The sequence below is a fragment of the Episyrphus balteatus genome, chromosome 3 (assembly GCF_945859705.1).
Source record: "Episyrphus balteatus chromosome 3, idEpiBalt1.1, whole genome shotgun sequence".
Classification (NCBI taxonomy): Eukaryota; Metazoa; Arthropoda; class Insecta; order Diptera; family Syrphidae; genus Episyrphus; species Episyrphus balteatus.
The window spans coordinates 100,830,224-100,847,905 of NC_079136.1; the positions used below are offsets into that span (position 1 = coordinate 100,830,224).

A 17,682-nucleotide genomic window follows, 5' to 3' on the forward strand; every position below is an offset into this window, starting at 1 on the left:
AAGATTATAGAAATAACTTCTTGTTCTTTTTCTTCTCTGCTTATAATTTAAATTATCCATCTCCTTTGTTTATACACACCAAGAATAATAATTATTCAAACATCAATGAATTGTATTCCTCAATTAAAATTACTCAACGCCTAAGCATTTATCTTCATTAGATATAATTCTCCCATCAAAATTATAAATGTAATTAAATGACACTCATTCTTGGTTTCTTTCAGTTTGTTCCTTCGTCTCTCATCTATTCTTACATTCGTTCAAAACTAACTATAGGTATACATAGATAAAATGTAGACGCACACGCACCTCAATCGTACTATACAGTGTACAATTGTGCCCATAAAGCAGTTGCCCTTAATTTAATGTCTCATCATTAAACGCATTATTCATTTGTGAACGTTACAACGCGCCCGTCGCCACCACCTTCGCTACCTCACTGACTCTGACACTGGCGGTATCCCCATGCATGAGATATTATACACACACGAAACGGTCATCAACACCGCAGAAATGCAATCTACCATGGGGTACCACCCCACTGCCATCTCGGACCAGTCCTTTTTAACACACTCTTTCTGTCATTGAGTAGGTAATATTTTTTTTTTTTTTTTTTTTCTTAGGCTCATTATATAGTGGTCAACAAAGCAAACACTCACACAACGAAACGCCGCAGTACCACCATCCCACAATGAGAATTCAGGCCGCATTCATTGACCGATCGACTGACGCACACGGTGGCGGATACGACGGCCAGCGGCCGCGGCGCCAAAACACTTTCGGCCACGACGATCATTTACATGGGTTTTGTATTAAAAACCGACGTGAAAATGATGTCCACATTTCTCTTCATCTTATCCGCATTGCCGCATCACCACCGCTGCCACCGCCACCACAGTCGTTCTTCACTTCATGCGGTCTTAAAATTGTGATATGATCCAAATAAAATGTAGATACCTATAGGTATCTTCGTTGAGAGGTTTGTGGGGATGTGGGGAGTAATCTTTGTGTGTGTACACACGTCCATTTTGACCATCCGCGTATTCGTCGGTGTTTGAGTTGGGGGATCTACCAGATACAAGGTTCGTCTAAAAAAAATCTTCAGATATATTTGATCGAGGAGAAGAATTGATCTCACACATTAAAAAAAAAAAACAAGTCTTTCTCCCTGATCTGAGGAGTTAAAGCACTTCTAGAAGATGGATTGGATGTTTTACCAATTTAGTTGTTCCTACCTACCTACCTCTGGTAGGTACTCTTTTTAAATGAGAAATAATTTGAGTTCGACGCCTCGTGTGTGTGGAAGATACACATTTAATTTTTACCTTCATATACACACAATCAGTTAAATGAAAAAGGATACAGGATATTGCATTGATAGAGCTGTCAGTTAGCTCTTTTGATCAACACAAAACGAATAATATTTAGTTTAAAAAATCTGTTACTTTGGAGGAGTTACTTAAAAAGAGAAATACAAGTAAACGGTCGTTATTTTTCTTGTTTTTTTTTTCTTTAAGGACTTATCCAAAAGACTCTTGCTAAACAACAAAAACTAAACTTACTCAATGAATTATGGGAGACTTTGAATTTGAATTGTCCATAAAAACAGTTTTAGGTGGTGTAGGGACACGAACCCAGGCCTCTGTGATGCACTATGATGCCAGAGGTCTGGGTGTGTATCACTGTATCCGAGCCTACACCACCTAATATCATTATCATTTTCAGGTGTACTGCCTCTTGCGAGGAATTTACTTCAAATTTCTAAAAACTATTGCTGATCGACTCAAATTAAATTTACACACCCTGCTTCAAATAACCAGTTTTAAGCCATTTTTTAGTGAGTTCAGTTGGAATAATATCTACCCATATTCAAAGTATCTGATATTCTAAAACCTAAGCTGAATGACTTTTAAAAAATATTTTATGAAATTGTTTAATTTTTGCTGGTATAATGCAGTTCTTTAAAGGGAACAAGTCTTTATTCTGTATTCCAAAATTTTGTATGACCAAAATTCTGTATCTGAATAAAAAAATTCTGTATTTCAAAATTCTGTAAATCCAAAATTCTGTTTTCAAAATTCTGCAAATCCATTATTCTGATTTTTGGAATTCTGTATATTCCAAACCTAGCTATTCATTTTTATTTTTATTGTTGATCAATTTGAGTTCAATTAACAAATTGAGTAATTAAACTAGAGATCAATTTGCTTCAAACTAGGCTGGTTGTTTAGGTGATTTCCTAGAAGGCAAGTTTAAATTTTATTTAGAACCAAAATTAACGTTACTATGCCAAAAATGAAATGAATGTATTTCTGAAAAACATCTCAAACGATTTTAAATAAATAATATAGTCGCAAATAAGGTCCTACTTTTGAAATAAAAAAAAAAAATATTTTTTAAACCGGTATCTAACGGTACCTGCCATAGAATCGTTTTCTTCATTTCGGACTCTTTCGTACACGACTTAAACGATTTGAACAAAAATTTGTGTACATATACGTAGAACAGCCATCTAATTTAGATTTGAACTACATTCAAATTACTGCATTCGTTAAATTTTTTTTTCTTAGCTATTTTTCAACCGATTATAATAAAAATGCTTTGAGTGGTTTGGAAATAAATATTATTTATGCTTTAAATTGATGTCGAATTGGGTAAGTCACGAACAAAATTGAATTTTTGAAATCGGCTTTTAACACAACTTTACACTATTGAAAAGGATTAAATGCCTTATTTTTAAAAACAATAAATTAGTGAAAATTTGAAGAAGCTAGAATTTTTGCAAAGGATACCTAATGTAAACTTAATAATGTAAAAAAAAAAACTTTTTTTTTGTCCTAATTCAGAATTTGGGGGTGTAACATAAAGTTTTGCAACAAGCTCTACATTAAATTACAAAGTTAGAAATGGGTACGTGTATAATGTTATATATCACTTTAATGCCAGGAATGTATAACTTGGTCAAGGCATTAGATATTTGAAATCACTAAAAACATCAAGCGCACGAATAAGTGGTTAAAACAACAACAACATATCATAGTAGGTAATCTACTCTTGTGTATCATACACCTTAACTATACCTTCTGTGTAGAAGCCAGTCGAAGAATAAACAAAACAAAATCCAAAAAGCAAACAAAATCGATAATAATTTGTCACTTGGAACTTTATTGCAGGATCAAAGGACGCGTAACACTCAATGAGCTATTAATGAGCGTATCCATTCATGATGCCACATGCAAATGCGATTCTCTGGTTCTTGATGGTCTCGTGGCTTTTGTGGGCTAATATGTCGGAAAGCGATCCATAAAATAGAGTGAATAAAAAAAAAATAAAAAACCAAAAAAAAAACGTTGACAGTGGCAAGACGTGGGGGATGGCAGTCGATGAGGATCGCTTTTTTATGCACGCCGCCACCGACCGCAAAGAAGATCTCTCTGATGATGACGATGACGACTGCGCGATGCGCCTTAAAACGACCAAGTCGACTGTTGCCATTAGCATGAGGATGGGTTGTAATGCATTTTCGAGTGGATCAATTTGTCTGCGGCGGCGTATACAGATGGGCGATCTTCGATTGAAGTGATCCGGTTAGAATCTATACGTGGTTTTGGGAGACACTTAAAAAAAAAACCAATGATGTGAAATAATTTACTCATACATATACATATACATATACATAACCTTATGCATATTTTGTAAGGTTTTTTTTAAGGGAAAGTTGATTCAGTGACATTTTTCGATGTATTGAAAAATAATTGTAGAAGAAAATCTTTCACAACTCATCGCATTTCTTAATAAAAATTAAATTATAATTGTTAAACCAAAGAATCAAGAATTTCAAATCATTGGAAATAGTGTTTCCCCCGTTTAAATATCAAGGTGTATTTTATTTGGCCGATAGCGAACAACGATGTACTTACACTTGGCATCTAACCAATTATTTCGTTACAATCATATCCTTTCTACTTTAAGAATTGTGACTAAAAATTCTGCTATCTAACCACCCAATATTTTCGGTTAAACCAATAATTAGGGGTTCTGTGTTGTATTTATTACAAAATTAAATATGATATCGATACTAATATCAATAACTAAATTAATTTCCGCGAGGTCAAAATCCCAACTAAATTCAGTAAAAGTGTTTCATATAAATTGCAACTTAATTGCAAGTGAAATCATAATTTTAATTATAATTAATGATTCTTTGTAATGCAAATTTCATGTAGGATATCCTCATTTAAAAAAAAAATCAGTAATTAAAAATAACAATAAATCTCATATTCTTCTAAATCAGTCCGATATTGGATACGAATAAAAAACAAAATATATTTTTTTTTCGGCAAACAACAAAGAATATTAATTATTCTTCGATTTATTCATGACACAAAGTATAAACCGAAAAACCCACAAATTTATCCAACATCCGACAAAGGCAAATGTTGAATCAGATTCCCCTCACTCTATATATTGACCAAGAAACGTCAAAATAAAAAAAAAAAAAAAAACAACTACTCACAAAGAATCAGACCGATCAACGAAATGGTATATCTGCATACTTAAGTTCTCAACTGTGTCTTGCACTTTTGATCAAAAATTTCAAAAATAAATTTGGCAGTAAAAAGTATTTTAAAAATCTGAAACAAATACTTATAAAATTAGGAAAATTTTAAATTCTTATTTTAAACTCAATTTGTTGCAAAAATTATATTGTTTCTATTACAAAAAAAAAACTTTAGGAGTGGACTCTGGACGATACAACCGTTGGCTTTGTACAATCCCTAATTCGACCAATTGTTTACACACTTTATAATAATATCTTTCTAGTTACTATCATTGAAATGACACTGGGAAAAAATGAATGAGATGAAGCACTGCAGTCGCTTTACAGGATTGTTGATCGATGTGTATTTGATGACGAAAAATTCCCTGAAAAGTACTTTTTGGTTACTAATTTTGATTTTCTGTTTATTTATTAACACTGTTGACAAAGAAAATGAAGATTTTGTTCAATTAGATGAGTGAGTTATCACCTAGGCCAAAGTTTTAAATACCATCATTTGCACGTTTCCCAAATTCACTGTGGCGTATACGTACTTTATTTTGAATTTATTTATTGTTTTTTTTTTTAAGGGGAGGAGAAGACGGCTGATGAAGAGAGAAATATTAGATTTTAAAATGTATAATCCTTTTAATGAAAAGATGAATTCTTTTCGAGTAGGGGTGAGCGGGAGAAGAAGTTACAGAGGTTTACCCCTCTTAAAATTAAGAATTGCGTGAAGGAGAAAATTGTTGGTCTCTTCCATAGCTATCGGTCCATCTACTTCAGTTGCAAATTGGAGGTAAAAGAATGGTGCAAAAGAAACACCTTTTGTATTTTTTTTGTTTTTCTATTTCTTAATAGAGAGGAGATACATTCCAGAGTGTCAAGTTTTTTGACACATTTTTGTTTTCGCTACAATTGTGTGTTCATGTGTGACACATGTGAATTTCGGTTTTTCGTTAAATTATATTTTGTGTTAATTTATTTTTTGCCAAGGTAAATTATTGTAACATTTTTCCGGGGTAGGTTGTTATAAGTTAAAACTATTTCGTTTATTTGTTTGAACTGATACACGTGAACAAGAACTGTGGTGATATGGCTTTCTTCTTATTTGTGCTTCATTTTGGTTTCTATTTTGTCCATTAAAAGAAAATCTACAAATGTTTTTTGGCAAAATTTATGTTGTTTGTCCATTGAAAGAAAGTTTGCTGGTTTTTGGCAAAGTTTTGTTTTTTTTTTCTCCCAAATGAAGCTGATTGTTCATCCACTTAGACTGAGAAGGAAAACAAACTTTGTCTAAAAAATGTACAAAACTAAAAAAAATTGTTCCCAAGTTAAATATAGGTTATAAACCCAACTTTTCATTCTTCTCAAATGAAAACCCTTTTAAGGAGCCGGTTATAGCAATGAGATAAAATTTTCAAATAGCTCTTTTGTGTATTCGATTTGAAACACAAATGCTGTACCAATCGAATAATGAAAAAAGGAATGGAACAATAATTTTTTGTTTAAATTGCATTTATTTGTTTAATGTTTATCCTCATGCAAATTAATTTTTCGTGGCAGCTGATTGACATTTGAAACAAAATGAAACAAATCATTCCCCTGAAGTGTTTCAAATTTTTCGTGCTCCACTGCATACGAAAAATTTATTCGTGTGTATTTAAATCAGGAAAGGAAGAGAGTAGTTAGATTTTGTGTGTGTCAACTGACGTAAATTTTCCTGATCGCTATAAACGTACATCAGGAAAAAATATTCAATTTCATAATTTCATCATTTTTTTTTCCTGATGCATTTTCCTGATCGCTATAACCGGCGCCTAATTTGGATAAAAATAAACTGTTTGGTTCAAATCGACAAATCTCTTCTATTTCCAAATTGTTCACACATTTTTCCAAAAAAAAAATTGTTTTTTTCTAATATTAAAAATTAAATATTACGATTCAATATAGAATGTCCAAAATACTGTTTTTCAAAAATAATTTTCCACTTTAACATCGATTTTGGATATAAACTTGCACTAAAACATGTTATTTTTAATTTATTGTTATAAACTACAATGCATTACAATTACGTGTAATAGTTCAATTTTAATTGTTACCTATTTAAAAAGTGGGAGCTGCTAGAGGTTTTTTTCGAAAAAAAAAGAAGTTTTCCATACTTCCAATTTTCTCTCGAGGTAAACCAAAGACTCCAGAACTCGAAATTGTACAATAATAGTATTGTAAAAAAAAGATTTTTTTCGTAATTCCTTAAGGTGCCCTAACAGTATTTACCTTAATCACAAATAAAGAAATAAAATAAACTAAAATAAAATGCACGACTGGGTCGCACGTACTTGCTCTTGTAGTTCAAAGCATCTTTATCTTAAATATTTATTGGAAATTTAAGATTTTGTGAAAACAAAAAAAAAATCGAAAGTTAAAAAAATTCAATTTTTTAAAAATTTTTTGAAAAACTTTTTTTTTAAATTTTTTTTTTACATTTTACACTTCAATACCTATGATGTCTGTAAATTTTGAAAAAATTGACTTATGCTTTGATGAAATATATGAACTTAAAAAACATGTCAATTTTTGAAAAACGGCAACGCCATATTTCCGCTCTTGGCATTTTTTGAGAAAAACTAAAAACGCAGTTTTGTTGGAATCAATAAGAGTACTGCGCACACCAAATTTAAATGAAATCGTTAGAGCCGTTTTCGAGAAATTTGAAATACCTCGAAAACGTTATATGGGAGATATGCGTTAAATTGGAGATATTAAAAAAATAAAAAAAACGGACCTAGGGAATTACGTAAAAATCATCTGTACCAAGTTTCAAGCAAATCCATCCACCCGTTTAGGCCCTAGCTCGATGTACAGATGGACGCACAGACGCACACACGCACACACGCACAGACCGACGGACGGCATGACGAAAACCACTTTTTTGATCTTCTCCATCATCGTAATGTTGGTTTTGATTAAAACCTCGATTTTTTTTTTCTACACGAAACCAATACTTGCCCTATAGATACGGTGACCATATTTCTGGAAGCGGAACCCGGGACAGATAAAAAATTCGTTGGATCGTTTTGAAAATATTGATTTTTCAAAAAAATTAAATTTTTTTAAATGAGTTTTCATAATTTTTCTTTATTTTGATATCAAGATTTCCTAAAGTATTTTATGGGAGCGTTTTTGTTGAAATCATTTAAGTCGTTTACGAAGTCAGAAATCAAGAAAATGGTTTTATAATAATGTCTGTTAATAACTTCTAAAAAAATATATTTTTACTTGCTCTATAGGGCAAGTATTGGTTTCGTGTAGAAAAAAAAAATCGAGGTTTTAATCAAAACCAACATTACGATGATGGAGAAGATCAAAAAAGTGGTTTTCGTCATGCCGTCCGTCGGTCTGTGCGTGTGTGCGTCTGTGCGTCTGTGCGTCCATCTGTACATCGAGCTAGGGCCTAAACGGATGGATGGATTTGCTTGAAACTTGGTACAGATGATTTTTACGTAATTCCCTAGGTCCGTTTTTTTTATTTTTTTAATATCTCCAATTTAACGCATATCTCCCATATAACGTTTTCGAGGTATTTCAAATTTCTCGAAAACGGCTCTAACGATTTCGTTTAAATTTGGTGTGCGCAGTACTCTTGTTGATTCTAACAAAACTGCGTTTTTAGTTTTTCTCAAAAAATGCCGAGAGCGGAAATATGGCGTTGCCGTTTTTCAAAAATTGACATGTTTTTTTAGTTATATATTTCATCAAAGCATAAGTCAATTTTTTTCAAAATTTACAGACATCATAGGTATTGAAGTGTAAAATGTAAAAAAAAAATTTAAAAAAAAAGTTTTTCAAAAAATATTTTAAAAATTGAATTTTTTTAACTTTCGATTTTTTTTTTGTTTTTATTTTTTTTTTTCTCCACAAAATCTTAAATTTCCAATAGATATTTAAGATAAAGATGCTTTGAACTACAAGAGCAAGTACGTGCGACCCAGTCGTGCATTTTATTTTAATCAAAATCGGGAGAGCTGTTTTTTAACATATTAATTTTATTTTAAATGATTTTGAAATTTTATGATCTTTAACACAACTTTTAACATGTTCTTTATTCGAAAACATTTTACCTAGTGTAGCAACTGACAAACAGAAGCTGGAACTTAATAATTGACGAACATTAAAAAAAAACTAAATCCTACTCTAGATGCTAAACGAAAACTCTCATACAAAACCAGCACAAAATGTTGCTTTTCGTTGCACAGTACGCAGCTTACGTAACGAAATTCTTACCTGTGCTAGAATATATGTGTCACTCCCATTTATTTGTCCAGGCAATTCTTCTTGCAGCGAAAGTTTTTTGACTTTGGAGACTTAAAACAATTTTCGTTTTGCTTCAGCTGCGTACTATGCTTAATGCTTTATCCGAAAAATTAGAAAAATTTTAATTTCCAGCCACTGTTTTCTTGTTTTCCGTACAAAGTATTTAAAATATTGAATACAAAAATCAGAGAATGTCCAAATACGGGACAATCACGGGACAAATAACAAAATACGGGACGCTTATACGTCCCGGGTTTCTTAAATAAAAACCAGGGACAAGCTGGAGAAATACGGGACAGTCCCGGGTAAACCGGGACGGATGGTCACCGTACCTATAGAGCAAGTAAAAATGAATTAATTACGTCATTAGCATTGGAAGGAATTTCGTTAAAAAGAGAATAAATACAAATCACAAACGAACACAAATCCTTCAGTAAAAGAGAGCCAATTTGGCGCAAACACGTCAGAATCAGAACGCCATGGAAAAAGAAAGCAATCCATGAGATATCCCCTTAACCTTCATTCTTCATTGAGAATTTTTGTTTTTTCGTTATTTTTTTTTTTTTACTAAAAGTTCTTCAGCAATGGTCGTTGATCGATTTCATGATGATGGTGGCAATGGCCGAAGGGTGAGTTCCGCTTTTATTTTTTTTTTTTTTTGTTCTTTATGTAATAATTCTTTGCGCGCCACAAGAGTAATGGACGCTCTCTCCACAATTAGCCAAATGGAATGCAATTAGTTTGGCAGCCATTAAGATTTCTTTTGGCGCGCTATCTCCATTTAAACAAACAAACGAAAAATAACGTTCGCTTTAAAATGTCATGATCATGAGAGTGCCAGAGTGGAGTGTTAATTAAATGGCCGCTGTTGTTTTGCTCACAATATACCATGGGATTTCTTGGTAATATTTTTTTTTTCGTCCGACGGAGTTAACCAATAAAATTGGAAATTTTATTTGGATTCATTGTTGTTTTGGTGGATGTCGTAATTCAAACCTTCCCTGTTTTTATTTTATTTTGTTTTTTTTTTTTTTTTTTTTTTATTTTTAAAAGAGGGTGAGTGCGTTTTTACTCCCTCTGTGTTGAGGAAATCTCCAGAATTTTTTTTTTTTTTGAAGGGAAAATTAATTGGCTCTTTTCTTATTTGACGCTCTTTCGTGTTTGGCTTTGTTCAATGCCCTAGGAGTTCTCCCTTCTCCAACATATAAATAAAACTTAATAAAAGCAGCAATACGCAAGGAAATATAATTGAGGAGTGGCTTGATAAATGAAACAGACCATATAAATTAGGCCCAAAATTCATGACCCAACTATTAACTATACCTAGCCGGGTTTATAATACCGCCCTAGAATATTATGGTGATGAGGAAATGGAGAAAATTAAAAAAAAAATAATGCAAACGAACAAAATGAAATCTGAAACAAAGCAATTTCAATTAACATAGTTAAATGTCTTGTTATGTTAATGTTGATAAATTAAATATATTTAAATTGAGATAAAGAGTTACCTGACTACGAGTGTACTCAAACTTGAGCTGTGGAGCTTGCAGTTGAAGAATAAATAGAAACCTATTAAAAATGTTGCCTTAATCGAGAAACATAAACATCTTGGTATGTAATTAATAAATAAAAAAAAAAAAAAAAACAATTTAACAATTTTTTTGTATTTAACAAATGCTCTTTAAGAATTACACATTAATTACCCTGTTTAAATTTATTGTTTATGAAAATGCGGTGCTTAACATAAATGAACATACATAAAATTAATGTCTGTTTTGTTTCGATTAAGTTTGATATTAGTTTTTGTATTAACGCGAATAAACAATAGAGACACTGCTGCTGCTGGTTTATGAGGTGAAACCATGACGTTAACAGCCGTGAACATGATTAGGGTAACTTCGGGCATTATGGCGCACCAGGCATTATGGCGCACCTCTCAACTACCATACTTCCAATACTCGCATTTAAATAAAACCAATGCACAAACTTTGGCCTTCGTCGAACACTAGCCTTGTGACGATCGCAGGTCAGTGCTATTATTTTTGTGCCAAACAAAAAAGAAAACAAAAAAAATATACCAGTTCTGGGTTCCAATATAATATCGCTTTGTTTTTGTTTGTGTGTATCTCGGTAAGTATACAGTGCACGTGTTTGTTGTAAAGAGTGAAACGCAGAGTACAGTTTTGGTTTGGTTATATCACTTGTTATATTTTAACTGAAGTAAGAATTGTGTTTAGTTTTTGGAGTTTTGTGAATATGTGTATATTTTGCAATATGGCGCAGATGTAATAAGGGCATTATGGCGCTATATTATACCCGACTGCGCCATAATGCCCTTATGTAAAACTAATTTCAAAAGTAAGGCTAGGCGCACACATGCGATTTCAGTCGCACGATTATTTAGTCGCAAAAATGGATCACACGGATTTCAATGCCGGTGAACACACATGCTTCTAAAAAATAGCCGCGATTTAAAAATTGAAAATTGTCCCATTTTTTTGGCGACGCGATTGTCGCAAATTAAAATGGAACAAATGGACCAGTATAGTTGTGCACACACTTGCGACTAAACCGAAAACGACTAAAAAGTAGCAGTCGCAAAGAGGCCAAATCATGCGCACACATGCGATTTTCCACCACTCGATTTTTTAGACGCAAGAAATGAAACACATTATTTTAAATGAGAGCGCACAGACTTGCGATTTTAAAATCGCAAAGTTTAAAAAAATGGATCCGGTTCTATTTTTCGCGATTTTTTTTGTTACACATAAGGATATATCATACAGAATATAATGCACTTGCGCGCTCGTTTGACCCTTAGAACATTTGTTTTAAGAACAGTAATGGATATAACCAGAAAGTGTTGTATAGTGGCTCTTTTGTTATAAGCAATAGAATTGTAAAAGGACAATTCCATAAAATTCATAAAAATTTCAGAAATTTACCCAGTACTAAAGAATGAGTATTCAATGCTTTGGTGAAATATTGGTACTCGTGAGGTCTAAAATATGATACAAAAATACACATTGGAGATAATCTATTTCGCCTGGAAGAACTTCTTAAAAATCCATCAATCAAAAATCAAGTAAAAATTTAACATGTATTGGGTAGGTACATCTTTGAATTTCTCTCGGTATAATTATATTTTAAAATTTCATGAAAAGTAATACATTATTATTATGCGGTTATTTTGAAAAATTTATCACTTCTTAAACCGTTTCATGAATTTACCTTATCACAAAACTTGATCGTAGATACCATTTGCATGAAATTTTCCATTACGAACGGATTTAGAATTGTTTTCTTTGCGGTCATTTGACCATTAGATTTGAACAGTAAATAACTCCTGGCTCTTTTGATGATGCATTTTTTATCCAAAATAGGTCAACTATTTTTCGATTAAACATAATGTTTTTCTTGCAATAAATAATAATAATCGCGCGATTTTTTAGTCGCAAGTGTGTGCACGGTAATTTTTTGTTGCGACTGCGATTTTTTAGTAGCAACGACTAAAAATCGCATGTGTGCGCCTAGCCTAACTCTGCATTTTTTTAAATTTGAAAATAACCTCAATTAAACGTTAATTTTATGAAACCTATTTACAATTATATTTCAGAAATGCTGAATATACGGAAAAAAAGTAAAGGGTTCTGAAGTAAATGGGGTTCGCCATATTGCCCGTACATAGGGCAATATGGTTTTTTTTGGACTATTTTTAATTTAATTTATTTTTTGTTAAAAAGCTTGAATTTTTATTCTTAAATAATTTTTTTATGTTACGTTTTTATGAAATTTAATTAAAAAAAATGATTAAAGTAAAAATTGTAGTCCGTAGTAAAGTTATTTGAGTTTGTGCTTAGGTATGCCATAATGCCCTAATTTACCCTATTATGCAAAATTTTTTGGGGCATGGAAGCTAAAGTGCAATTGCAATAAGAATGCAATTTTTCAAATAAAATAAAATAAAAAAGGCTGGCAAGAAAGTAAATCTCTCTTCCACTGCAAAAAGTTTGACCGCAAGCTTCGATGCCAATCGAAGCATATTGCCTTAAGCATAATATAATTTTTCAGTCCACACTTAACCTTAAAACTTTGACAATTTTTGATTTGATTTGGTTTAATATAAAAAAAAACCACTTAAATTATTTAAGAATCTGTAAAAAAAGCATCTACAAACGGTGATTTCGTTGCCAGAACCACTCCAAGGTTTGAAATTCTTTCAAATCGTAGGTATTGGTTATAGTTTATTTGTGGCTCTCAAGCAGATAAAAAAAATGATTTCTCTGTGGAAAATATTATTAGAGAACATTTCATTTAAAGTTTAATTAGGACAAAATATTCCTTTTTGAGGGATAATATGTCACAATCTGTCCCAATTTGCTTCCAAATTATATAGTCTGGAAAAATTCCTTAAGTAAACAAGTTGCTTTTTCGGGTCAAATTAATAAATCAATTAATAAAACATTTTTTGTTGTGTATATTTTCATTTTTTGTGTTGAAACATAAAATAGCTAAGAAATTTCACGTTAGCAATAATTTCATTCATAAATACTCAAGTAATATACAAAAAACAACAAGAAAAATACTTATTTTTCGGACTTTTTCAGTATTTTCACAAGTTTTCCGTAAAAATATTGTTGAGCAACTGCTGATTCATCATCAAAAACAAAAAGCAGAACTTTCTATTTTATATGTATACAAATATCCTATGTTATTGTGTATTTCCTTTCTGATTGTTTTTGTTAATTTTTAGTCTACAGAACCCTTTCGATATAAAATTGACTTTGAGGACTTTTATACCTTTTCGAAAACTACAATACCATGGCAATCTCAGATTTTATTATCGTCAGTTGCTATTAAAATGCTAATTTGTTGTTCGCATGGTTTTTGAGTTATTGAATTTTCCGCTAAAAAATCATGAAATGAACAATAGGTTTGGCTGGTATTCAAATTTTAGGCTTTTTACATGATATTCAATTCCACAAATTTTGGATTTTTAGCCTCAACAGTTATCTTTGTTTTTAGCGGACGAAAATAGGAAAATTATTATTTTTGGATGTCCAAAATTGTAGCTACTTAAATGCTACGTTGCTCAAAATTTAATTTTGTAGCTCTCCCAGTCATTTTTTGATTTCAATTTTAAGTTTAAAAAGTGTACTTTGGGTTTGCTAAAGCCAGTTAGGACATTTTGAAAGAATAACCTTTTTTAATTTTTTCTTTTGCCAGTAATTGGAAATTGATTGTAATTGTTTTAGAAATAAACTCTTTGTAACTAATATTTCTTTCTTAACCAAACAAGTTATTTTTCATGAAAATCGGTTGAGAATTGACTGAAAAAAAATTAATGATACCAAGAAAGAAATTTAGCTATAGGTATGCTAGTTTTGTACCGATATGTTCAAATTTCTGCATGGGTTAGAATCGTTTTTTGTTTTTTCTTACCCAACTTTCAACCATTTGGGTTATTTAAATCAGTTTCTACATAATCATTTTATTGGTGAAACAGCTTATTGTTCAACTAGAGCACAATTAAATATTATGCTATTTATCGAACTTCATCAAAATAATGACAGATCAAAAAATGAAAGATACAAAAAATTGCTCTTATTCGAAATTAATTGATGCTTAAATACGTTAATATAAACCAACTAAATGCAAAAATACTAAAACAGTTTTTTATTTTCTCTTTATTATTTACAGCCCACAGAATTGGAAATAAATCCCAAAATGTTTCATTCAAGCTCGGGCTATCCAGACCTTACCGGTGGTTCTGGCAATGCCGTTTCCTACCACCAACAAGCTGCTGCAGCAGCTGCCGCCAGCACTCCCGTTTATGTTCCTTCAAATCGCGCCCTCACACACAGTCAATACGGTCATGCTGCTGCTCATTTTGGAACAGCGGCCGCCCAAAATGCCTGGACAGCAGCCGATACCTTTGGAGCAACACACTCACAAATACCCGCCCAATTTTATGCCCAAAATGTAATGATGGGTACGTGGCGAGCATACGATCCCACGGGATTCCAACGCACCTCACCCTATGACAATGCAATGGAATTGCAATTCGGTGAGGGGCGAGAATGCGTCAATTGTGGGGCAATTAGCACGCCACTATGGCGGAGAGACGGAACGGGCCATTACCTGTGCAATGCATGTGGACTGTACCACAAGATGAACGGCATGAATCGACCGCTGATAAAGCCTAGCAAGAGATTGGTAAGTTGCAGCTATCTAGCAATGGCAACTATATAACAAGAATGGTGGATTGGATAAAATTAGATTTTGTTTTATTTATTCCAGACTGCTACACGACGACTAGGACTATGCTGTACAAACTGTGGAACCCGAACGACGACATTGTGGCGGCGCAACAACGAAGGCGAACCAGTTTGCAATGCATGTGGCCTGTACTTCAAATTGCATGGCGTTAATCGTCCATTGGCGATGCGCAAAGATGGCATCCAGACGAGAAAACGAAAACCTAAAAAATCTGGTGGGGACTCGAAGGACGTCAAGGAGGAAGGTATATATACCTACATTAATTATTGCTTTTGTATTGGTATTTCTTTTTTAACTTATCTTTTTGTTCTTCCTTCTCGTTTTAGCTGACTTAAAACCAGCACTGACCAGTGCATCGTCGCTCTCGCTTGAACGAAATCTTGCCTCATCGAAGCTAAGTGCCGATCTCAGTCCCAAGCCATCTTCGAATACATTATCACACAATCACATGCATTTACCATCATCAGTTTCGGCATCTTCACGGACGCATAGCACATCCAATCATGTGTATTCTTCGAATATGCATGGTTTCAATACCTCGCACAGCAACACTGGCAACACATCTGGTTTGTCATTTGGGTCTGCCGCCTCGAAATATGAACACTTGTTAGCATCATCCACCGGAGGAAGTAGTAATACTAGTTTAAGCTCAGCTCTGACTAATGGAATTGGTACTGGGACGCCGAGTCCGAACTATCATCATGCCCACCATCATCCGCATCACCATCATGCCCATCATCACCATCACCATTCCAGCCTAGGTCAACATACGTACGGAGTCAAGTCTGAAGCTAATACCACCAATTATGATTATGTAAATAATTGCTATTTTGGTGGAACGTTTGGTGCTCTGAGCGCCACTTCCGCCGGTGCAGGAGTTCATGGAGCGACGGAACTTGCTGGCTATCATCATCAGCACAATGTCATACAAGCTGCGAAATTAATGGCATCATCTTAGTTTGGATAGAAAAAAATAAGAAGTTATTTCAAAGTCTGTATTTTAGTGGTATATTTGTATAGATAAATTTGTTCTCTAACGTAGCTGCATACATATACATAAATTGAAGGATACCTTCTTGCATCTAGCTACTACAATGAGAAGGTATTTGAGGTAATGTGTCAGATAATGTCTTTTTCTAATTGATCTCAGTTTGCGATTTTCCGTAAATTAAATCAATTACCTACAGAATGAGAGAGGAAAAATAGTTGCGTTAACTTAAATTTCCCGAAAACTTGTAGAAATGGTTTCTGTTTACCAGTAATTAACTGAAAAGTTTTTTTGAATAGTGATCGAAATGCGCTCTTTTATGCGCCGATGCCAACCATTGTTAACAATAGGTGCGTCCCACCAAGAGAGATCTCTGAGAGCTGAGAGATTTTTTAAGTGAAACAAAAAATCTCAGCTGATTGCTCACTTTTTTATGGGGATTTCTGAGACGAAATAGTTTTGAATTCTTTTTTTTTTTTTTTGATTCATTTCTCAGTTTTCCTTCTCTGTCTTATGTTTTTTTTTTTTTTTCTTATTGTTTTGACGTTTGTTTTGGTGGTGTGCAGATATAAAAGAACATGAAAAATTTAATGAAAATTTTAAGAATAATATGTTATTATTTTCAGCTTGCTTCACGAAATAATTTATTTCGAAATAATTTTTTTCACAATTGAATATTTGAAGAAAAGTTGCAGTTATGTGAAGTTGCAGTTGAAGTTTTAGATATGAAAAAAATTGGATTCATGTGAGAAACTTGTCCCAGAAAAATAATTTTGCTCTCTTTCAAAATTACATTGGATTTCAGAGATTTTTTTTTTGTAGGACGCGTTTCATCGTTCCCTAATGAAAAAAAATACAAAATGTAATGTAGGTTCAACATTCAACTGTGAGAAAGCTATATAAATAATGGTCTTTTAACTGTTTCCAACTCTTTAAATGAAGTTGATTTTCAAACAAAGGAAAGGAGTGGAATTATTCATGGTTTTTTGTCAAGATACACTTTATTTTTCTTTTTTTTAAGAAAAAAATTCGTATTAAAATGAAATGAAGTTTATATTGATTTTTTTAATTTTTTTATTAGAAACCTCATTTTTTAAAAAGATTAAATTTAAGATGATCTTCTTTTTAATTCTTAGTGCCTTATTTTTCTCTCAGTATTTGAGATTATTTGTGTGGATCAGAATCAAAACCCATTATATCCACTTTTCAAAAAAAATGACTTAGGTATGAGAATTGTTTCTAGTATTCAAATACATACGTTGCGCCCAAGTTTGAGTCTCTAACTACATTTTTTGGCGTAGAAATCAGACCACAAAGTTAGAGGTTAATTTCAAAACCCATTTTATCCACTTGAGTTTTTGTTTCAAAACCCATTATATCCAAACAATTTTATTCGCATCAAAATCCATTATATCCATTCAAAATATTATTTCTAAAATAAATTTGAAATTCAAAAACCATTTTATCCATGGGATGAGATTAGATGGGAATATCCGAAAATTTATACGGATTTTTGAAAAAAAAAATTTCGGCATTTAGGTTTGAATTTATTTGTTCAAGA

The 17,682-nt window shown here is 32.5% G+C and overlaps 1 protein-coding gene across 1 annotated transcript; it reads left to right on the forward strand.

Annotated features, from left to right (window-relative positions):
* The first annotated feature begins 14,560 nt into the window (after positions 1-14,560).
* LOC129915780 (GATA-binding factor A) lies at positions 14,561-16,554 on the forward strand. Its single transcript, XM_055995456.1, has 3 exons — positions 14,561-15,070; positions 15,155-15,377; positions 15,460-16,554. The coding sequence occupies exons 1-3, from the start codon at positions 14,582-14,584 to the stop codon at positions 16,089-16,091; spliced, it is 1,344 nt and encodes a 447-aa protein (XP_055851431.1). The 5' UTR covers positions 14,561-14,581; the 3' UTR covers positions 16,092-16,554.
* The last annotated feature ends 1,128 nt before the right edge of the window (positions 16,555-17,682 follow it).

Excerpts from the sequence above, each read along its gene's own strand:
- LOC129915780 (XM_055995456.1), top strand. The coding sequence starts at position 14,582 with ATGTTTCATTCAAGCTCGGGCTATCCAGACCTTACCGGTGGTTCTGGC. Across the intron at positions 15,071-15,154 it reads TAAAGCCTAGCAAGAGATTG|ACTGCTACACGACGACTAGG; the intron begins GTAAGTTGCAGC and ends TATTTATTCCAG. Across the intron at positions 15,378-15,459 it reads GAAGGACGTCAAGGAGGAAG|CTGACTTAAAACCAGCACTG; the intron begins GTATATATACCT and ends TTCTCGTTTTAG.